At 37.0% G+C, this 25012-nt stretch overlaps 1 protein-coding gene across 3 annotated transcripts in view; it reads right to left on the bottom strand.

Annotated features, from left to right (window-relative positions):
• The window catches only part of PHKB (phosphorylase kinase regulatory subunit beta), a 229590-nt gene that overhangs the window by 112116 nt on the left and 92462 nt on the right, over positions 1-25012 (bottom strand). For all 3 annotated transcript variants that reach the window (XM_061385923.1, XM_061385924.1, XM_061385925.1), the window contains 3 exons: positions 18255-18318; positions 2232-2327; positions 884-1081 (listed from right to left, as the gene is read on the bottom strand). In XM_061385923.1, the coding sequence (XP_061241907.1) occupies positions 884-1081; positions 2232-2327; positions 18255-18318 (358 nt within the window). The remainder of the gene's footprint in view (positions 1-883; positions 1082-2231; positions 2328-18254; positions 18319-25012) is intronic.

Here is a 25012-nt window from a genome sequence, read left to right as displayed (position 1 = left end):
GGGATTTCTCAAACAAGAATGCTGGAGTGGGTTGCCATTTCCTTCTCCAGGGGATCTTCCCAACCCAGGGATCAAACCTGCGTCTCCCATGTCTCCTGCATTGCAGACGGATTCTTTATCGTTGGGGAAGCCTCACTTTGGTGGCGGTGGAGGAAAAAAAGGAAAGTGATTTACTCTGAGATATTTGAGGCTTGAGGCTACACTCATGCAATAGAATCTCCCATCTTGAAATATCTTCATTCTTTGAGAACTTGTCCATGTTCTCAATGGAAAATGATGGATGAGGGATCAGAGGACATTTGGCAAGTATTTAAGAAACGGACTCCCCAAGGGTCTTTTACTGAAGTAGCAGGCAGTTACTACTGTATATGTGTTTGAAATACAAAATCTTTAAAACTAAACGTTTAGAGGAGTGTATTTTAGAGGGAAGTGAGTAAGTGAAATAGAAAAAGAGCATCTGCTTAACAGATTGAAAATTAGATCACAAATAGATATTTTCTATTATCTTAGACAAATGGTATAGTAGGCAGGCAAAATTTGAAAGCTCAAAAGAAAAATTACTCACTCAATGAATCAGCATGGCCCAGTATGAGCAAATGGGCCTTCACACTAATGTTTATCAAGAGTTTACTACGTGCCAAGCACAGTTCTAAATACTTTTATATACATTCATTGATTTAATTCTTATAAAACCTCCATAATATAGGTACTAACATTATTTTTACCAATGAACAATATTATATACAGAGAGGTTAATTAACTTGCCCAAGGTCAGACAGCTAATGAGTGGCAGAGCCATAACTCAAAGCCAAGAAGTCTATCTCCTGAAACAGTGTTTTTTGATCATTCTGTTATGCTACCTGATATGGAATATTTTTGATACCTTAATTTCAGCTGGTTTGTAGTAGCGTCTGTTGGGATCTTCCAATGATGTTCTATATCCATCTCTCAAGAAACGCTTAAATCCATATTTTCCTTTTAATTTTCTAATCACTTTATCAAGCGTCTGGCTAAAGAGAACTTCATCATCCAAGGCAAACGCAGGATAACTGATGCAGGGGAGCAGGGCAGCATCTGTGTTCTAGGGGCAAGAAGAAAAAGAAGGGAATAGAAGTGCCTATAGTGATATGATCAGCACAGCCCAAGAAGAACCACAGAGATGAAAAGCCACGAAGGTTATCTAACTGACAGTGAGACTGCTGTGCTTCAAGGGACAGACAGGTGTTTATATGGCATGGTTTAGTGAACCTTACGAAGGAGATAAAACTTCATGCAGTTATAAGAAGTATTTTCAAGGTTCAACACTGGACTCAAATTTTAGTATATTACATCACTGTGTAAAAATTTTCACCAATAATTAATCATTACAACTAGTTTGTCATAACAATTTGTTCATAATAGTGAAAACCAGAAAACAATCTAAATGTCCAACAATTGGCTGAGTAAAGTAGCAGCCAATAAAATTTATATTATAGAAATGGTTACTACACAGAAACTTGTCCATTCAAAGAAACAGGTTATCAAGCATTATGAATAATATTCCTCCAGTTTTGTAAAATAAAAGTATTACATGTGTATATAAAAATACATACAAATCCAAATGTATCACCCTAAGATTATAATTGAATAGTGGAAAATGAGTGGATATATTCTTATTATTTGCTTGTTTGTAAACTCTATTTGTCTATCATAATCTTCTATTACTTCTATAAAATAGTTATCTTAAAATAACTAAATTATTCCATTTGGGGTGTTTTCAAGAATAGAGCCCTGAATAATCCCTACAAAAATTGGCAATCAGGTACTATATAGGCATATAAGAGTTTATCAGATAAAGAAAAAGGTGAGTAGAATGAGAGAAAAGAAATAAGGAAAGCAATTCTATTCAATAGAAATTTAACTTAGGAAAAATATCTTTCTACATTTCTAATATATAATAAACATGACCAAAAAAAAATTCATTTTGGTATAATGTTACTACTTCCTCAAAAAGAAAAAATACATATATAGTTCTCTACAGCTCTACAAAAACTGAAAGAACAGAGCAGCTTTCTCCTCTGCTCTGCTCACTTCCTGAACACGATCTCCACAGGCCAGAGTAGTGAGTGGCAACACTCTCTCTTCTTACCTCTTCTACCAACCTCCAACACTTTGGAGCACTTTCTTGGATAAAGAAAAAAACTACACAACAATCATAAACAACGGTTCATATTATTATAAAAATATCTCACATGAGATCTTGATTCTCTGGGTAATAATGAGCACAAAGTCTGCCGGTTGCGATTGTGGGCATCGATATCCACAAATATAACTGACCAAGAACAGCCCTGGAATGAGAGAGAAAAAAATTGTCCTATATTAACATAAAAGAACTTGTAGACAACTGGGCAATCTGACTGAACTAAATTTCACATTATAAATCAATCTTACCTTAATTTACAAAAATAATAAAATTAAAAATACAAAGACAAGCAAAGAAAAGTTTACAAAAATATTAACATTGGTTGCATTTGAGAGTGGCATTACAGAAGATTTTAATTTTTTAAATACCATCAAGTATTTCTCAGATTTCTTGCAATAATATACTACTTTTATAATTATAAAAAATAAGTGTTATTATTTTTTTTATATGCTCAATAGAATATTTATATGAAAGGAAAAAATGGGATGCAAAACCAGGCAGTATGGCTCCAGAATCCACATTATATTTTCCCCATCCTGTCAGTTTTCTTATAAACCAAAATGTATTTATTACCAGATAACTAATAAAGGATATTTCTTTTAATAAAAATAAAAAATAGTTTAGCTAACACTTGTAACAAGGAATTAAGAACTAATTTGGATTCACAAAATCTGAATTGTACAGACCTAACAAAGAATGATCAAACTAAATGAATTTAGGTATCTAGAATTTCCGATATAAAAACTACTTGATTAAAATATGAAGACAGAAGAATCTCAAATAAAAATGTACATAATACTTGCCGTTATTCACTATGTGTAAGGCAATGTGTTTTGTGCTTCACATGGATTATCTCGTTTAATCTCCTTATGTGGACATTAGTGTCCTCATTTTACTGAAAATGATGCTAAATCTTAGTATAACAGAAACAAAGGTTCAAAATTAAGTCTCTGACACATAAGCCTTCATCTTAAGTTCTACATTAGGTAATTTCCCACACTAAAAATTATCTTTCAAGTAAGAACCAAAAACCTGAATAAAAAAAACCAAGTGAACATAAGAACCAAAAGCTTTAATAAAAAAACCAAGTGTAACAAAAATGGTAACTGGTCTCCTAACCAAGTTAAAAAAAATTTACTCCTTAGCCATTAGTGCTTTCCATCTTCAATAGTACAGCAGTTAAGTAAACATGGCTTTGTCCTTTTATTAAGAACCTAGATATTTTGAAAACACAGAGAATGAAATTGGAACACAGAGACTGCTTCCATTATAAGAGAATACTCAGAAAAAAACATGAGAAGAGGAAGAACACTATCACAAATTTTATGTTGCTTCATTACCTTGCTCACCAATTTCAAAGATGCATTTGCCGTGAAGATAAAATACACTGACTGAAATACAAATCTAGCTCCTAGAACCAAATATCACACTCACTCTGTGTATGAATATGGGTTAACAGGAAAATGTACACAGTATTAGCTCACAAACCAAAACGATTTCTCAATCCTAATATTATTTCTTAAATTTCTCTTAACTCTGACAATAAATGAACAAGGAATGAATGAGGCTGTCTCTCAACCAGATCAATGCTAAACTGTCTTTCTATTATTTCCAAGTCCCTACTTTTCATCCCTACTGTCAAAATTGAGTCCAACAATCCTTCATGCAGTAGCTGCCACTGTCAAGAGTAATGTGCCCTCTGCTTTGAGGGCACGAGACAGAACGCGACCTCTGATACCAAGGAGCTCACCCAGGTGACATACAGCCGTAAATCAGATGAATACCAAACAAAATAGCACTGCACATGGCAATACATGACTAAGTACCAGGTGAGTGAACAAACGCTAAAGTTTACAGCAGAAAACAACACAGCGAGCTTGGGGTACTTCATGCAAAAGGTGAGGACCAGAACCACGATCTGAATTTGGGGGCCAAGGGGAGCAAGTAGAGCAGTTAGAACAAAAGTATAGAGAAATAAATGTGTATGAGACGTTGGGAGTCAAATGAATATACAAAAGAATGGGATTTATTTATCCTTAGGCTGATAAATAAAGTTAATTCCATGTCAAATCAGTCTACCTTGAATTGAATTTTTTTAAAGATGCAATCTAAGTAGGATAATTTATAAGTAAGGAAGTGAAATGGCAAATTTGGCAATTCTTGTCATCATTTGATTCATATAAACAGCCAATTTCTATTCTCTCTCTCTCTCTTTAGTTGCTAAGTTGTGTCCGACTCTTGCAACCCCATGGATTGTAGCCTGCCAGGCTCCTCTGTCCATGGAATTCTCCAGGCAACAGTACTGGAGTGGGTTGCCATTTCCTTCTCCAGGGTTCTATTTTCTAGTCAGGAATAAATCGTTTATCTACATTCACCAAAGCACTTGTTCAGACCTCTTCATCTGCCAGCCTCTAAGAAATGTGTGCAAAAGGAAAAATAATCCATAATGCAACCATATTTTTACACTAAGATCAAAGGCTATTAAACGATATTATTTGATTGTCATTTAAAAACAGCACCACAGCTTTTAGGTATATGGCCTGGATTTACAGAAGAATAAAATTCACCTAAAAAACCATGAGCATCTATTTCTATTCAGAAACAAATTTTTAAAAAACTCACCAAGGAGGTCTACATATGGAATCAATTATCACCTACTTTAAATTATCAGACACATTAATTTTAGGCCTGCAAATTTCAAAGGAAGCTAGGTATGTCGGTATTGCTTTGAACACTCCACATAATATGAGCAGTCTTTTTAATCATCACCTCTGAGATTCTGACCTCAGCTCAATTTGTCAGTCTCTTGATCTTTCCAGTTAAAGACAGGAATACGAAAGGATGCTTATATATATATATATATATAAACTCCCGAGTATCTGATTAACTTGGGATATTTTATTTTCATCTTTCACTTCCTGAAATTAAAACTATGCTGTAATATCCTGACTCTATTTAAAGACCATAGTTTAAGACTGACAGTTCAAACTTTACTTCAAAACTGAGTTTCTCTAATTGTTTTCTACTATACACATTACACAATGATTCAACCTGACTTGAGTTCCAGTGGTTCCAGTGTACTAAACCATCTATTCAGGCCTCCATGACCACAACAAACACTTCTGAGATGGTACCTATGACCAAGGTGGCATCTAAACTAAAACAGGCTGGGACCTGGGACCTATGCTGCAGTGCTGGGACCTGGACAAAAATCTCCTCAAGCAACAAAACACAAAAAAACTATAAGAGACTAAAAATAACTGTGCACAAACAACTGGGATAAATTCTGGACAAAAGACACAAAGAAACCAAGAAACCCAACTGCTACTTCTGAAGAGCTTGGAGCAAGATTAGGGCACTGAATGCATGCTCCCTGCAGACACCACCACCAAAGGGGTAGGTAAACCACCTAAGTCACCCCTCAGGCCTGATCCCTGGACACACCTCTAACGTAACCACATATAAAGAACCAGTTTGAGGCCCCACAGGGAGTGAGCAAGGGAACATGTTACTTGTTCTTGCTCCTCCCTGCTGCAGTAGGGAACCCAAAAAAGCCTTGCCTGAATTTCTTGTCTGGTTTATGATCAATTCCTATTGATTAAGGAGGCCAAGAAACCTGGTAGGTAACATGACCATAAGATGATCCCTTTATTTTCAATTGAAAGTGAAATGATTTAAAGTACTGCCCAGGCCTTTTTTCCCATCATTAGCCATTTCTCTGAACCTGATCTAATGCGCATACTATCCTCAAAGATAAACCAAGATGAAACTGATCAGTATATGTACCATACATGACCTTATCTATTCTCCTGGAGATAAAACCACATCACCATGATCAGGAAACTTTCTTATCTAGTTCAGCATTATAGGCTGTCCTATAGCTCTTTGGCACAGCCTAGAGACATATTCTGCAGAAATGACTTTTACTGATGGAAACTGCCCCTCTCTACTATGGCTGTGGTGGAAGTGGGCCTGTAAATAGCCAACTTTTACTTATAGGCCAAACAATAGATTCCAGCAACCCCTCTCACCGGAGGAAATCCTACTCACATATTCTTAAAGGAATTTTCAGGCTATAGAGGGAGATGAACCTGAGTGTTAATTCTTAGGGTTTTAGAAGAACAGAGCTGAGACTCAGACTCAAGAATCACAAAAATGTTGCTGATGTCTGTGACATCTGCTAAGTATAAATTATGATTTATTTAAGTACTGTCAAATATCTATATATCACTATATCCATTTATATATCACTACATATATGGTCAAATACGAATAAATTTCTAAATGCTCAGTTCAGTTCAGTTGATCACTGTGTCCAACTTTTTGCAACCCTGTGGCCTGCAGCATGCCAGGTTTCCCTGTTCATCACCAACTCTCAGAGCTTGCTCAAACTCATGTCCATCAAGTTGGTGATGCCATCCAACCATCTCATCTTATGTCATCCCCTTCTCATCCTGCCTTCAATCTTTCCCAGCATCAGGGGCTTTTCAAATGAGTCAGTTCTTCGCATCAGGTAGCCAAAGTATTAGAGTTTCAGCTTCAACATCAGTCCTTCCAATGCATATTCAGGACTGATTTCCTTTAGGGTTGACTGGTTTGATCTCCTTGCAGCCCAAGGGACTCTCAAGAGTCTTCTCCAACACCACAGATCAAAAGCATCAATTCTTTGGTGCTCAGCTATCTTTATGGTCCAACTCTCACATCCATACATGACTACTGGAAAAACCATAGCTTTGACTAGACAGACCTTTGTTGGCAAAGTGATGTCTCTGCTTTTCAATATGCTGTCTAGGTTGGTTATAGCTTTTCTTCCAAGGAGCAAGCGTCCTTAATTTCATGGCTGCAGTCACAATCTGCAGTGATTTTGGAGCCCCCAAAATAAAGTCTGTCACTGTTTCCACTGTTTCCCCATCTATTTGCCATGAAGTGATGGGACTAGATGCCATGATCTTACGTTTTTGAGCGCTCAGTTTTAAGCCAACTTTTCTACTCTGCTTTTCCACTTTCAGCAAGAGGCCTCTGTTATAAACTTACTACAAAAATTAAATTGATCAAATTTTATTTTCTCCCAAACAAAAATATGTTTTGAAAATAGTTTCAGAGTAAAGATTTAAATGATGAGTCCTTTTTCTTTAAACTAAGGCAAATCTGATAATTTTTTTAAAAATTATTTTTTAATTGAAGGGTAATTGCTTTACTGAATTTTGTTGTTTTCTGTAAAACATCAACAGGAATCAGCTACAGGTATACATATGTTCCCTCCCTCTTGAACCTCCATCCCATCTTCCTCGCCATCCCATACCTCTATGCTGATACAGAGCTGCTGTTTGAGTTCCCTGAGTCATACAGCAAATTCCCATTGGCTATCTATTTAACATAGAGCAATGTAAGTTTCCATGTTACTGTCTCTATAAAAAGAAGGAAGGAAGTGTAGAAACACATAATAATGAAAGTTAAAGGCATATTCCATCCAACAATTCCCAAAAACAAAAATTAATTTTTGTCTTTACTCAAACACCAAAGCACACAAAGGGCAAGAATTCATGAAGTAGATACCTCCTTCAGAAGATCAATAATTAAGAAGAAAATGGTGTGGTAAAAAGGTAGAAGTTTCCATTTATAAAATAAATAAATCCTAGGAATGTAATGTGAACTAAATGGACTGGAATGGACAAATTGAATTCAGATGACCATTATATCTAACTACTCTGGGCAAGAATTCCTTAGAAAAAAAGGAGTAGCCCTAACAGTTAACAAAAGGGACCTAACTGCAGTACTTGAGTGCAATCTCAAAAATGACAGAAAGACTCTGTTTCCAAGGCAAACCATTCAGTATCACAGTAATCCAAGTCTATGCCCCAGCCGCTAATGCCTAAGAAGCTGAAGCTGAATGGTTCTATGATGACCTACAAGACCTTCTAGAATTAACACCAAAAAATATGTTCTTTTCATCACAACGGATTGGAATGCAAAAGAAGGAGGTCAACAGATAAGTGGAGTAATAAGAAAGTTTGCCTTGGAATACAAAATGAATCAGGGCAAAGGCTAACAGAGTTTGGCCAAGAGAAAGCACTGGTCATACCAAACACCCTCTTCTAACAACACAAGAGGCGACTCTACACCTGGACATCACTACATGGTCAACAGCTTTATGGGCTTCCCTGGTGGCTCAGAGGATAAAGTGTCTACCTGCAATGCAGGAGACCCAGGTTCGATCCGCGGGTTGGGAAGATCCCCTGGAGAAGGAAATGGCAACCCACTCCAGTATTCTTGCCTGGAGAATCCCACGGACAGAGGAACCTGGGGGGCTACAGTCCACGGGGTCGCAGAGTCGGACACAACTAAGCGACTTCACTTTCTTTCTTTCTATATTCCTTGTAGTTGAAGATGGAGAAGCTCTACACAGTTAGCAAAAATAAGACCGGGAGCTGACTGTGGCTCAGATCATGAACTCCTTATTGCAAAATACAGACTTAAACTGAAGAAAGTGGGGAAAACCACTAGGCCATTCAGGTATGACCTAAATGAAATCCCTTACGACTACACAATGGAAGTGACAAACAGTTTCAAGGGATTAGATCTAATACAGTGCCTGAAGAACTATGGATGGAGATTCCCAACATTGTACAGGAGGCAGAGATCAAAACCATCCCCAAGAAAAAGAAATGCAAAAAGGCAAAATGGTTGTTGAGGAGGCCTTACAAATTGCTGAGAAAAGAAGAAAAATGAAAGGCAAAGGAGAAAAGGAAAGATATACCCATCTGAATGCAGAGTTCCAAAGAATAGCAAGGAGAGATATGAAAGCTTTCTGAAGTGATCAATGCAAAGAAATAGAGGAAAATGACAGAATGCGAAAGAGCAGAGATCTCATCAAGAAAATTAGAGATACCAAGGGAACATTTCATGCAAATATGGGGACAATAAAGGACAGAAATGGTATGGACCTAACAAAAGCAAAAGATTTTAAGGAGAACTGGCAAGAACACACAGAAGAACTACACAAAAAAGATCTTAATGACCCAGATAACCATGATGGTGTGATCACTCACCTAGAGCCAGACATCCTGGAGTGCAAAGTCAACAGGGTTTTAGGAAGCATCACTATGAACAAAGCTAATGCAGGTGATGAGATTCCAGCTGAGCTATTTCAAATCCTAAAGGATGATGCTATGAAAGTCCTACACTCAATATGCCAGCAAATTTGGAAAACTCAGCAAAGGCCACAGGACTGGAAAGGTCAGTTTTCATTCCAATCCCAAAGAAAGTTCAAAATACTGCACAACTGCACTCATCTCACATGCTAGCAAAGTAATGCTCAAATTCTCAAAATTCTCCAAGTTAGGCCTCAACAGTACATGAACTGAGAACTTCCAGATATACAAACTGGATTTAGAAAACGTAAAGGAACTAGGGATCAAATTGTTAATATCTGCTGGATCACAGAAAAAGCAAAAGAATTCCAGAAAAACATCGACTTCTGCTTCATTAAATATGCCAAATCCTTTGACTGTGTGGATCACAACACACTGCAGAAAATTCTACAAGAGATGGAAATATGAGACCACCTGACCTGCCTCCTAAAAAAATCTGTATGCAGGTCAAGAAGGAACAGAAATGCAGATGGAACAACAGACTGATTTCAAACTCAGAAAGGAGTATATCAAGGCTGTATATTGTCACTGTGTTTATTTAACTTATATGCAGAGTACATACATCATGAGTAATGCTGGGCTGGATGAAGCACAAGTTGGTATCAAGATTGCCATGAGAAATATCAATAACCTCAAATATGAAGATGACACCACTCTTATGGCAGAAAACAAAGAGGAACTAAACAGCCTCTCAATGAAATTGAAAGAGAGTGAAAATGCTGGCTTAAAACTCAACGTTCAAAAAACTAAGACCATGGCATCTGGTCCCATCACTTCATGGCAAATAGATGAGGAAACAATGGAACAGTGACAGACTTTATTTTCTTGGGCTCCAAAATCAGTGTGAATGGTGACTGCAGCCATGAAATTAAAAGATTCTTCCTCCTTGGAAGAAAAGCTATGAGCAACCTAGACAGCGTATTAAAAAGCAGAGCCATTACTTTGTCGACACAGGTCTGTATAGTCAAAGTATGGTTTTCCCAGTCATCATGTACAGATTTGAGAGTTGGATCATAAAGAAGGCTGAGCGCCAAAGAATTAATGCTTTTGAGCTGTGTTGTTGGAAGACTCTTGAGCATCCCTTAAACTGCAAGGATATCAAACTGGTCAATCCTGATGGAAATCAGTGCTGAATATTCATTGGAAGGACTGATGCTGAAGCTGAAACTCCAATACTTTGGCCACCTGATGCAAAGAGCCAACTCATTAGAAAAGACTTTTATGCTGGGAGAGATTGAAGGCAGGAGGAGAAGGGGACCACAGAGGATGAGATGATTGGATGGCATCACTGACTCGATGGACATGAGTCTGAGTAAGCTCCGAGAGTTGGTGATGGACAGGGAAGTTGGGCATGCTGCAGTCCATGGGGTCACAAAGAGTCGGACACAACTGAGCGACTGAATTGAGTAATGCTAAGTTACTTTTTATTTGCAAAACTACTTTCTGAGTTAGTGCCAATATCTCTATCTTTTTCAGTGAGGAAGCTAAGACTTAGATAAATATCTAGCCAAAGTCACAAGCTCACTGGAGGAGTAGGAGCACACAGTGATCCTGTCTTGACCCTGAATACAATTCCATTCCTTTATGCCAGATTCCTACTCCACTCACACAACTCCTTTCATCCATCCTTATCTGTCTGCTGCTGCTGCCGCTGCTAAGTCACTTCAGTCATGTCCGACTCTGTGCGACCCCAGAGACAGCAGCCACCAGGCTCCCCCATCCCTGGGATTCTCCAGGCAAGAACACTGGAGTGTTGCCATTTCCTTCTCCAATGCATGAAAGTGAAGAGTGAAAGTGAAGACGCTCAGTCGTGTCCAACTCCTAGCAACCCCATGGACTACAGCCTACCAGGCTCCTCCTCCTCCTCCTCCTGGCAAGAGTACTGGAGTGGGATGCCATTGCCTTCTCTGTTATCTGTCTCTATATATATAAACATATATTCTTTAAATATTTATACACACATATTATACTCACACACAGATATTTAAAGAAATATACTGAGAGTAAGTCAGGGGTAAAAGGAAATTAAAAGAATTGAAGGATACATGTAGGATTTCCATGAGTATGGTGACTCTTAAGAGAGAGAGAAATGTGGTTATAAGCCAAGGGATCAAAGCCAGAGGACCAAAAGTCTCCAGAAGAGGCATAGTATTAATTCTCATCATTTTCAATAGGCTCATACACCCCCACATTTTTATGAGCTCTTATCCCTCCATTTCTCTAGCCACAGGTCTTGAGAGAAAAAAGAATGTGGAAGAGAGTGATTTAGAGTCATGTCTGAGGCACCCAGAACAAGTAACTGCTTCTGTCTAACTCCAACTTGAAACTTTCTTAAATGCAACATTTGAGGTACATAGTATTATAATTTTCATAACAAAATCCATGTCACATTTTACATGTCTAAGTTCCTAAAATGTATCTTCATTGATTTGATTAGCATTGAATAGCTTAAGGTTAATTATGATATTAGTTGGACACTTCTTCTGCCCTCCCATTAAAAAAAAAAATTATTTCTAGTTGAAGGATAATTGCTTTACAATATTCTGCCATATACTAACATCAGCCACAGGCATGCATATGTCCTCTCCCTCTTGAAACTTCCTCCCACCTTCTACCACATAAGACACCTCTATGTTGTCACAGAGCACCAGTTTGAGCTCCCTGAGTCATACAAGAAATTCCCACTGGCTATCTATTTATTGTTCAGTAACTCAGTAGTGTCTGATTCTTTGCGACTCCATGGACTGCAGCACGTGAGGCTTCCCTGTCCTTGACTATCTCCGGGAATTTGCTCAAACTCACATCCATTGAATCAGTGATGCCATCCAATCATCTCATCCCGTCATCACCTTCTCCTCCTGCCTTCAATCTTTCCCAAAATCAGAGTCTTTTTCAATAACTTGGCTCTTCACATCAGGTGGCCAAAGTATTAGAGCTTCATCTTTAGCATCAGTCCTTCCAATGAATATTCAGGGTTAATTTCCTTTGGGATTGACACGTTTGATCTCCATGTGGTCCAAGGGACTCTCAAGAGTCTTCTCTAGGATCACAGTTCAAAAGCATCAATTCTTCAGTGCTCAGCCTTCTTTATGGTCCAACTCTCACATCCAATACATGACTATGGAAAAACTATAGCTTTGACTATACGGACCTATGTCAGCAAAGTGATATCTCTGCTTTTTTAATACGCTGTCTAGGTTGGTCATAACTTTTCTTCCAAGGAGCAAGCATCTTTTAACTTCAGGGCTGCAGTCACCATCTGTAGTGATTTTGGAGCCCAAGAAAATAGTTTGTTACTGTTCCATTGTTTCCCCAACTATTTGACATGAAGTGATGGGACCAGATGCCATGATCTTAGTTTTGTGAATGTTGAGTTTTAAGCCAGATTTTTCACTGTCCCCTTTCACCTTCATCAAGAGGTTCTTTAGTTCCTCTTTGCTTTCTGCCATTAGGCTGGTATCATCTACACATCTGAGGTTACTGATCTATTTTACATATGGTAGTTTATATATTTCCATGCTCCTCTCTCCATTTGTCTCACCATCTCCTTCACCTCTGTGTCCACAAGTCTGTTCTCCATATCTGCATCTCCACTACTGCCCCACAAATAGGTTAATCAGTACCATCTTTTTAGATTCCATATATATGTGTTAATATACGGTATTAGTTTTTCTGATTCTGATTTACTTCATTTTGTATAATAGGTTCTAGGTTCATCCACCTCATTAGAATGGACTCAAATGTGTTCCTTTTTACGGTTGAGTAATATTCCATTGTATATATGTACCACAGCTTTTTTATCCATTCATCTGTCAATTGACATCTAGGTTGTTTCCATGTCCTGGCTATTGTAAATATTGTTGCAGTGAACACTGGGGTACATGTGTCATTTTCAATACGGTTTTCTCAGAGTATATGCCCAGTAGCAGGACTGTTGTGTCATATGGTAGCTTTATCCCTAGTTTTTTAAGGACTCTCCATATTGTTCTCCACAGTTACTGTATCAATTTACATTTCCAGGAACAGTGCAAGAAGGTTCCCTTTGCTCCACACCCTCTCCAGCATCCACTGTTGATAGATTTTTTGATGACGGCCATTTTGAGGTGTGAGGTAATATCTCACTGCAGTTTTGACTTGCATTTCTCTAATAATGAGTGATACTGAGCATATTTTTATGTGTTTATTGGTCTTCTTGTCTTCTTTGCAGAAATGTCTGTTTAGGCCATCTGCCCAACTTTTGATTGGGCGGTTTGTTTTTCTGGTATTGAGTTGTAAGAGCTGCTTTTATATTTTGGAAATGCTTTGTCAGTTGTTTAATATGCAACTATTTTCTCCCTTCCTGAGCACTGTCTCTTCACTTTGTTTATATGCTTCCTTTACTATGCAAAAGCTTTTAAGTTTAATTAGGTCCCATGGTTTATTTTTATTTCCATAACTGTAGGTGGTGGGTCATAGAGGATCTTGCTGAGATTTATGTCATGGAGTGTTCTGCCTATGTTTTCCTCTAAGAGTTTTATAGTTTCTGGTCTTACATTTAGGTCTTTAATCCATTATGAGTTTATCTTTGTGTATGGTTTTAGGGAGTGTTCTAATTTCATTCTTTTACATGCACCTGTCCAGTTTTCCTGGCACCACTTATTGAAGAGAGTATCTTTGCTTCATTGCATTTTCTTGCCTCCTCTGTCCAAGATAAAGTGTCTGTAGGTGCATAGGTTTATCTCTGGGCTTTCTATCTTGTTCCATTGGTCTATATTTTTGCTTTTTCTTCTTGACATTATCATACTGTCTTGATGACTGCAGCTTTGTAGTATAGTCTTAAGTAAAGAAGGTTGGTTCCTTCAATGCCATTCTTTTTTCTCAAGTTTGTTTTGGCTATTTGGGGCCTCTTGTGTTTCCATACAAATCGTGAATTTTTTTGTTGTAGTTTTGTGAAAAATGCCATTGGTAATTTGATAGACATTGTACTGAATTTGCAGATTGTTTCTGGTAATAAAGTCATTTTCACAATATTGATTCCTTGTACCCATGAAAATGCAGTATCTCCATCTTTTATATCATCCTTGATTTCTTTCATCAGGGTTTTATAGTTTTCTGTACACAAATCTTGCTTCTTTGGTAGGATTATTCCAAGGCATTTGATTCTTTTTGTTGCAATGGTGAATGGGATTTTTCTTAATTTCTCTTTCTGATTTTTCATTGTTAGTATATAGGGATGTAAGTGATTTATGTGTATTGATTTTGTATCCTGCAATTTTACTAAATTCACTAATTAGCTCTAGTAATTTTCTGATATTTTTAGGGTTTTCTATGTATAGTATCATGTCATGTGCAAACTGAGAGTTTTACTTCTTTTCTAATCTGGATTCCTTATATTTCTTTTTCTTCTCTGACTGCTGTGCCTAGGACTTCTAAAATTATGTTGAATAACATTGGCAAGAATGGGCACCCTTGTCTTGTTCCTGATCTCGGAGGAAATACTTTCAGATTTTCACCACTGAGAATAGTGTTTGCTGTTGGTTTATCATATATGGCCTTGACTATGTTCAGGTAGATTCCTTCTATGCCCATTTTTTGAAGAGTTTTTGCCATAAATGAGTGCTGAATTTTGTCAAAAGCTTTTTCTGCATTTATTGAGATTATCATATGGTTTTTATCTTTCAATCTGTTAATACAGTATATCACATTGATTGATTTGCATATAATGAAGAATCCTTGCATCCCTGGAAAAAACAGAACTTGATTATAGCATACTACCTGTTTAATGCATTGTTGGATTCTGCCTGCTAGAATTTTGTTGAGGATTTTTGCATTTATGTTCATCAGTGATACTGGCCTGTAATTTTCTTTTTTTGTGATGCCTTTGTCTGGTTTTGATATCAGGGTGATGGTGGCCTCATAGAATGAGTTTGGCAGTGTTCCTTCCTCTGCAATTTTTTGGAGCAGTTTGAGAAGGATAGGCATTAGCTCTTCTCTAAATGTTGAATAAAATTCACCTGTGAAGTCAGTTGGCCCTGGGGTTTTAGTTTTGGGGAAATTTTTAAATCACAGTTTCAATTTCAGTACTTGTCATTGGTTAGCTGATAATATTTATTTCTTCCTAGTTTAGTCTTGGAAGTTTGAACTTTCCTAATAATCTGTTCTTGTCTTCAAGGTTGTCCATTTTGTTGGCATATAGTTGCTCATAATAGTCTCTTATGATCCTTTATATTTCTGTGTTGTCTGCTGTAACCTCTCCTTTTTCATTTCTAATTTTGTTGATTTGATTCTTCTCCCTTTTTTCTTAACCATCTCACTAATGATTTGTCCATTTTGATTATCTTCTCAAAGAACCAGCTTTTAGTTTTATTAATCTTTACTATTGTTTACTTCATTTCTTTTTTATTTCTGCTCTGATCTTTATGATTTCTTTCCTTCTACTAACTTTGGGGTCTTTTTGTTCTTCTTTTTCCGGTTGTTTTAGCTGTAAAGTTACATTGTCTATGTGATGTTTTTCTTGTTTTTTGCATTGCTATACTTTCATCTTAGAACTGTTTTTGCTGCATTCCATAGGTTTTCCATCACTGTGTTTTCATTGTCATTTGTTTCTAAGAATTGTTTATTTCCCTTCTTATTTCTTCAGTAACCTGTTGGTTATTCATAAACATATTGCTGAATCTCCATGTAATTGTGTTGTTTAATCTTCATGTGCTTGTGTTTGTTAGTTTTTTCCTGGTAACTGATATGTAGTTTCATAGCATTGTGGTCAGAAAAGATGCTTGACACAATTTCAATTTTCTTAAATATACTGAGGCTTGACTTGTGACCCAAGATGTGGTCTATCCTAGAGAATGTTCCATGTGCACTTGAGAAGAAAATGTATTCTTCTGCATTTTGATGGAATGTCCTGAAGATATCAATTAGGTTTATCTGATCTACTGTGTAATTTAAGGCTTGTGGTTCCTTATTAATTTTCTGTTTTGATGATCTGTCCACTGGTGTTAAGTGGGGTGTTAAAAGCCCCCTACTATTATTATGTTACAGTCAATTTCCCCTTTTTTATCTGTTAGTGTTTGCCTTACATACTGAGGTGCTGACGCCTATGTGTTAAAACAATATTTTAAATTGTTATGTGTTCTCCTTGGATTGATACCTTGATCTTTATGTAGTGTCTTTCTTTGTCTCTTTTAAGATTCTTTAGTTTAAGGTCTGTTTTGTCTGATATGAGAATCGGTGTCCTGTGTTTAGTTGCTCAGTTGTGTCTGAATCTTTGCAACCCCATGGACTGTAACCCGCCAGGCTCCTCTGCCCATGGGGATTCTCCAGGCAAGAATACTGAAGTGGGATGCCATGCTTTCCTCCAGGGGATCTTCCCAACCCAGGGATTGAACCCAGGTCTCCTGCATTGCAGGCAGATTTTTTACCATTTGAGCCACCAGAGAAGCCCATGAGAATTGTTACTCGGGCTTATTTTTGATTTCCATTTGTATGGAATATCTTTTTCTACCCTCTCACTTTAAGTCTGTATGTGTCTCTAGGTCTGAAGTTGGTTTCTTGTAGATAGCATATATATGGGTGTTTTTGTATCCATCCAGTCAGTCTGTGTCTTTTGGGTGAAGCATTGAATCCATTTGCATTTAAAGTAATTGCTGATATGGGGCTTACCAGATGACACCAGTTGTAAAGAACTTGCCTGCCAATGCTAGAGATGTAAGAGATGTAGGTGTAATCATTGGATTGCGAAGACCCCCTGGAGAAGGGCATGCCAACCCATTCCAGTATTCTTGCCTGGAGAATCCCATGGCGAGAGGGGTTTGGAGGGCTACAGTCCATAGGGTCGCAAAGAGTTGAATACGAATGAAACAGTTGAGCAACTGACATTTTCTTAATTGTTTTTGGTTTGTTTTTGTAGGTTTTTTCCTTGTCTTGTGTTTCCTACCTATAGAAATCCCTTTAGCATTTGCTGTAAAGCTGGTTTGGTGGTGCTTAAATTCTCTTAATTTTTGCTTATCTGTAAAGCTTTTGATTTCTCTACCAATTTTGAATGAGATCCTTGCCAGGTAGAGTAATCTTGGTTGTAGATTTTTCCCTTTTGGTACTTTAAATGTATCCTGTCATTCCCTTCTGGCCTGCAGAGTTTCTGCTGACAGATCAGCTGTCAACAGCATGGGATTTCCCCTCTATATTACTTGTTGCTTTTCCCTTGCTGCTTTTAATGTTCTTTCTTCATGTTTAATCTTTGTTAGTTTGATTAGTATGTGTCTTGGTGTGTTTCACCTTGCATTTATCCTGTATGGGTATCTTTACAAAAATTGCTAAATAAAATTAGTCTACTTCTTGATCCAGAGTAATAACCAGTATTACTGCATATTATTCTTTCCATTTACAACTCAATCCATGATCACTTGATTAGGTGCAGAAATCAGTTAAAAATTTAAGGCAATCCTCAGGGTTTCCCTTTTATCTCAGAGAAAATGAGATTTAGACAAATGAATACAGTCAGTTGAGGGTTAAGCTAGTATCCCAATTTCCAATTCCTTGGCTGCACATCTGAAGCAAATTTCCCCTCTGCATGAAATATACATCTATATACATTAAATTGAAACCAACAAGGGAATTGACAAGTAAAATATTTAGTACCTAATGCAAGGAATATATAAAAATGTTGAAAGTTGAACAAAAGACTAGAGAGAGAAGCTACTGAACTTGGAAAATGAAAATTCTTCATCAAGAGTTTTATTGTTAAATTAAGCAATCTTTTTTGTTAGAAAACTAAAATTTAAGAAGCAAATTATATTCAAAGGAAAGGTTGTTCAACCCTGGGCTGCTACATAAATTTCAGACATTCTCTGATCATGATGAATGAATTGGTTAATAAATGGCCAAGTTAATTAAACATGCAAATCAAAAAATGAAGTTTGTTGTTGCTACTGCTGTTTTTTTACCTGGTTGCCAAAGAGGTTGAATCCATTAATTGCTTCTAGAGCTGCTTTTGCTAAGCCAACAGAGCTAGAAGAGAAAAGGGAATACTTTATAACTCTGATGTATTTGTCTATAAAAGAATAACTGTTATATGATGAATATTCACAAGCAAGTATTTTTATTAACACTTATAACAACTTCCCAAGAATAATGTCTAATAGACTTCAGTCTGACATTTCACTATGTTAATTTTTCTTCCTTATAGTTAGTGATCTCCAAGGAAAAATATTTCTAAGTTCACCATGATCTACACAAATGTTCATACTATTGATGGGAGTAGTCTTAATTCCAGTATCACTTATATTCAGTAACTCAAGGGAAAACAATGATTATGTTTAGAAGAAAGTGTAGTATGATGATATTTGCATGGTAATATCAGGCCGGGCATCATCATTCAGATCAATGAATAGAGCTTTTGTCATGTCAATTCTGAGCCCTAGAAAAGATTTTGTATATCACACACTAGCCACAGAGTATGGTTTAATATACCCATTCGAATGCTCTTTGATTAAGGCCCAATGAAATGGCATTATTTTATGCTCACAGATCAAAGGATCATCATACCTCTGATTTTTTGCTATATTCTTCTCTTTGTAATAAAATGTATACTTCTTTGGCCTCTCAGATATCTAATAGTGCTGAAAAATGGGAAGACCCAAATTTCATTAAAAATATGAAACTGTCATCTTATAAATATCAACCTTTAAATATTTTAGATCTAATATCTAGTTTACTTATTGCAATTTTTTGTCTTTTTCTCAAAGCAACTGCATATTCCATTAATCATTTTTTTAATGATTTTTTAAAATTTTATTTTATTTTTAAACTTTACATGATTGTATTAGTTTTGCCAAATATCAAAATGAATCCACCACAGGTATACATGTGTTCCCCATTCTGAACCCTCCTTCCTCCTCCCTCCCCATACCATCCCTCTGGGTCATCCCAGTGCACCAGCCCCAAGCATCCATTAATTATTTAAAATTAATGATCTGTCATCATTTCTTTAAAGCAGTGATTATTAAAGTGTAGTTCCCAGAGCAACAGCATTACCTGGAAGCTTGCCAATTCTCACTGCTTTCTGGGAATGGGGTGTTAACAAGCCCTCCAGGTGCTTGAATGCACTTTAAATCTGAGAACCACTATCCTAAGCTATTCGTGTTATCACGATCTACATTTTCTATGGGCTGTTTACATGAAATGTTTTCAAGTAAGCATTAATTTTACTACAGAATAGTAACTATTTGGGAAACGTTTTAAAATATGTGAATGGGAAGGAATATAGCTAATGTTTTATAACTTTAAATGAAACAGAGCCTTTAAAAATTGTGAATCACTGTGTTGCATACCTAACACTTACATAATATTGTACACAAACTATACTTCAATTTTTATAAAGGATAATTAATGTATGGAGATAGTGATCAGGTGGAAGGTACAGTGAGGAAAACAAAAAAATTGTAATTCAGTGTCCTACCTAATTGACACACCTAAGAAAATTTTGACACATTAACTCTCAGGGGCCTATTTTAAGTATTAAAACATCTTGGAATTGATAAAACAACGCAGTTTATAGCAATAAAGTGAAATCCAGAAACTCAAAGATGAGCTAAGAGAAAGAAAAGATTTTTTTTTTAATTATGTAAGTTAAAAGTACAAAGGTAAGTGACTTAGACTACAGGATTTTATCCACAGGTGATATAATCACAGATACAGAAAATCCTTCAGTTCAGTTCAGTCACTGAGTTGTGTCTGACTCTTGGCGACCCCATGGACTATAGCACACCAGGCTTCCCTGTCCATCACCAACTCATGGAGCTTACTCAAACTCATGTCCATTGAGTCTGTGATGCCATCCAACCATTTCATCCTTTGTCGTCCCCTTATCCTCCCACCTTCAAACTTTCCCAGCATCAGGGTCTTCCCAAATGAGTCAGTTCTCTGCATCAGATGGCCAAAGTATTGGAGTTTCCACTTCAACATCAGTCCTTCCAATGAATATTCAGGCCTGATTTCCTTTAGGATGGACTGGTTGGATCTCCTGGTACTCCAAGGGACTCTCAAGAGTCTTCTCCAACACCACAGTTCAAAAGCATCAATTCTCTGGTGCTCAATGGCAACCCACTCCAGTACTCTTGCCTGGAAAATCCATGGACGGAGGAGCCTGGTAGGCTACAGTCCATGGGGTCGTGAAGAATCGGACATGACTGAGCGACTTCACTTTCACTTTTCACTTTCATGCATTGGAGAAGGAAATGGCAACCCACTTCAGCATTCTTGCCTGGAGAATCCCAGGGACGGCGGAGCCTGATGGGCTGCCGTCTATGGGGTCACAGAGTTGGACATGACTGACACGACTTAGCAGCAGCAGCAGCTTTCTTTATAGTCCAACTCTCACATCCATACATGACTACTGGAAAAACCATAGCTTTGACTAGACAAACTTCTGTTGGCAAAGTAAAAACTCTGCTTTGTAATATGCTGTCTAGTTTGGTCATAACTTTTCTTCCAAGGAGCAAGCATCTTTTAATTTCATGGCTGCAGTCAAAATCTACAGTGATTTGGGAGCCCCCCCAAATAAAGTCTTTCACTGTTTCATTGTTGCCCCATCTATTTGCCATGAAGTGATGGGACTAGATGCCATGATCTTAGTTTTTTGAATGTTGAGTTTTAAGCCAACTTTTTCACTTTTCTTTTTCACTTTCATCAAGAGGTTCTTTAGTTTTTCTTCGCTTTCTGCCATAAGGGTGGTGTCATCTGCATATCTGAGGTTAGTGATATTTCTCCCAGCAATCTTGATTCCAGCTTGTGCTTCTTTCAGCCCAGCGTTTCTCATGATGTACTCTGCATATAAGTTAAATAAGCCGGGTGACAATACATAGCCTTGACGTACTCCTTTCCTGATTTGGAACCAGTCTATTGTTCCATGTCCAGTTCTAACTGTTGCTTCTTGATGTGCATACAGATTTCTCAGGAGGCAGGTCAGGTGGTCTGGTATTCCCTCTCTTGAAGAATTTTCCACAGTCCTTAAGAATCAACAAAAATATACTATGTAGATGATACCACTCTAATGGCAGAAAGCAAAGAGGAACTAAAGAAACTCTTGATGAGGGTGAAGGAGGAGAGTGAAAAAGCCAGCTTAAAACTCAGTATTAAAAAAACTAAGTTCATGGCCTCCAGTCTCATCACTTCATGGCAAATAGAAGGGAGAAAGGTAGAAGAAGTGACAGATTTCCTCTTCTTGGGCTCTAAAATCACTGTGTTTGGTGACTGCAGCCATGAAATTAGAAGATAATTACTTTTTGGCAAGAAAGCTATGACAAAACTAGACTGTGTTAGAAGCAAAAATGTCCATATAGTCAAAGTTATGGTCTTTCCAGTAGTCATGTACAGATATGAGAGCTGGACCAGAAGGAAGTCTGAGTGCCAAAGAATTGAAGTGTGGTGCTGGAGAAGACTCTTGAAAGTCCCCTGGACAGCAAGGAGATCATACCACTTAGTCTTAAATGAAATCAACAATGAATACTCATTAGAAGGACTGATACTGAAGCTCCAGTACTTTGGTCATCTGATGCAAATGGTCAGTTCATTGGAAAGACCCTGATGCTGGGAAAGGTTGAAGGCAGAAGGAGAAAACAGCAACAGAGGATGAGATGGTTGGATGGCATCACCAATTCAATGGACATGAACTTAGGTAAACTCCAGGAGATGGTGAGGGACAGGAAGTCTGGCATGCTGCAGTCCCTGGGGTCATGAAGAGTCGGACATGACTTGGAGACTAAGCAACAACAAAGTCCCAAGAGACAAATTCACTATCAAAATTAATTTTATTTCTACATACTAGCCATAGACACTTGGAAATTTAATGTTAAAAATAAGTATCACTATAACATGAAATAACTCAAAATATTTTAGCATAAATTTAACAAAATATGTGCAAGACCTGAACACTGAAAAACATTTCTGAAAAAATTAAAAAGACCTAAACAAAGAGATGTCGCACATTCATGAATTGGAAAATTGAAGATCATTAAAGTATCAGTTATCTTCAAAATGATCTATTGATTCAATGCAATCACAGTCAAGTATCAACAGGCATTTTTTGGTAAAAACTGACTAGCTAATTCTAAAATAAATGTGAAAATGTCCTGGAACAGTAGAAAGGTTTTCTTTAAAGGAGAGCAAATCTGAAGGACTACTTCAGAGGTAAAAGAGCTCCACGATAATGCTGGTAAAAGAAGACATTTCTGAAAAGATACAAAGAAACTGTGTAGGGCAGAATAGTTTTTCTTGGACTTAAATAAAGCAAGTTGTTCCTTAAAAAAACATGTTGAAGGACATCTTGATTTCATGACTTAGCATAAAGCAACAATTACCAGTGCAATATAGTACAGATCAGGGCAGACATGTAAATCAATAAGACAGTCTAGAAACAGACCCATATACATGATCAAACAGCTAGGTAAGTCAATGTGGAAAGAATAGCCTTTAATGGTGCTGGAATAGTAAAGTATCTATATGGGGGAAAAAATCTCAATCATTGCTTCATACTACACAAAAGTAATCTGAAATAGATCATAGACTTAAATGTAAAAGCTAAAACTATAAATCTTTTAGAACAAAACCTAGGAAAAAACTCTTCACAATCCTGAAGTGGAAAAACTTTCTAAGACACAATAACTAATCATAAAAATTTTGATAAATTAGACTTCATCAGAATTAATATCTGATCTTCAAAACATGCCATTAATAAATGGCATGCCATTTATTACCTGCCATAATAAACATGCCATTAATGAAATTAAAAGGCAAGTTGAATTCTGTAAAAAAAATTTGTAAAAAAAGAAAAAACCCATATCTCACAAAAGAATCTAAAATATATAAAGAACTGTTACAACTCAGTAAGAATACAAACAACCCAATTTAAAAATGAGAAAAAGATTTTAACAGACACTTCAAAATGCAGATAATGAAAGTAAATGGTACATGAAAAGATGTTTAATAAAATTAGTCAACAGAAAAATACAAAAAAAAAAAAGAAAAATACAAATTAAAATTACCACATACTCATAAGAATAATTTAAAAATTACGAACAATACCAAGTGTAGATAAAGATGTGGAGCAACTGCAGTTTCTGCCATTTGATGGCAGGTATGAATGGTAGGAATGAAATGGTAGGAATGAAAAATGGTAAATTCCTTTCAAAAAACAGTTTGGCAGTTTCTTAAAATGTTAAAACACTTATTATACAACTCAGGAATTCTACTCTTATGTATTTTCCAAGAGAAATAAAAATATATATTAACAAAAAGAGCTGTATTGAAATGTTCACAACAGCTTTATTTTAATAGCCCAAACTGTCAATAAACCAAATGCTCATCAACAGAAAATAAACCAAAGTGTGGTTTATCTGTATAATGGGATACTATTTGACAACAAAAAGGAACAAAGAACTGAAAAAAATAAATAAAATATATGAAAGGGAAGTTGGAGTAGACATAATTTTCCCTATTCCTCTAAGTACAATTAAGAACCCCAGACATAAAATAAGAGACTTGCCTGTAGCTCAGACAATAAAGAATCTGCCTGCAATGCAGGAGACTCAGGTTCGATCCCTGGGTTGGGAAGATTCTCTGGAGAAGGGAATGGCAACGCACTCCAGTATTCTTGCCTGGAGAATCCCATGGACAAAGGAATCTGGTGGGCTACAATCCATGGGGTTGCAAACAGTCACATACGACTGAACAACTGCTACTATTACCACTAGACATAACATAAACAAATATAAAAAGGCTCCAAAAGATAGTGAGAAGGCAGCCTGCCTAGGAACCTCAGGATTCCAGGAACAGCAGTATAAGGAGTCTCCTGAGTTTCCCTTTTGCATTTTTTTTTTTTTTGCCTCATATATATACCAGACTTAGAAGTGAATAAACCAACAACTAGGAAATACAGGTAGATACATATAGAAAAATACCCAGCAAAAGCCAATGGACCAGGAAAAGAGCAACCTAGCAAAATGGAAAACTTTTAGACCATAACCAGTCAAAAAAACTGTGACTCTATCCCCACCCACTCCGGCACACACTGAGTGGGAAATTCAGATTTCTATGCTCCTGAGACTATAATGAGGAACTGCACTCAACATCCAACCACCTCAATTGTGGTGGTGTCAGAAAAACCCAAGGACGAAATCAAGACCTGCATTCCCAATGGATGGTAAAAAGTCTCCATTCTCACATCTCAGTGTCAGTGGATATCACATGGAGAGCCTAGACTTTCATTCCTACCCACCAGTAAACAGGTGAATTGCCCCTTCCTCTGGGGATGGCACCAAAGGAAATCCAGTGGACAATTAAAACTCACATGAATGCCCAACTATAAAGAGGCCACACCTTTTTCCTTGTCATGTAAGTGGAGGTCATCTGGAAATTAGTACTGAGGTAATAATACTTCTACCTCCCAGACAGGGAGGTTAATTGAAGCCTACTGGGGAGCTAGACCTGACGACCCAGATCCAGCAGTAATGCAGAATCTCTATCTTGGGTGTCAACAACACACAAAAAACTGGCAGTAATGTGGTGATGTGTTTACCTTCTTCCCCTGCCAGAGTGGTGTCAAAAAATACAACTAAAATAAAAAATAAAACCCACAGTCTTATAATATCTTAAACGTTCATCAGTTCAGTTCAGTCACTCAGTCGTGTCCGATTCTTTGCGACCC

Source organism: Bos javanicus, chromosome 18 (genome assembly GCF_032452875.1).
Source record: "Bos javanicus breed banteng chromosome 18, ARS-OSU_banteng_1.0, whole genome shotgun sequence".
Taxonomy (NCBI): domain Eukaryota; kingdom Metazoa; phylum Chordata; class Mammalia; order Artiodactyla; family Bovidae; genus Bos; species Bos javanicus.
The sequence above is the reverse complement of the archived record's forward strand: the minus strand, read 5'-3'. Positions and strand labels throughout refer to the sequence as shown.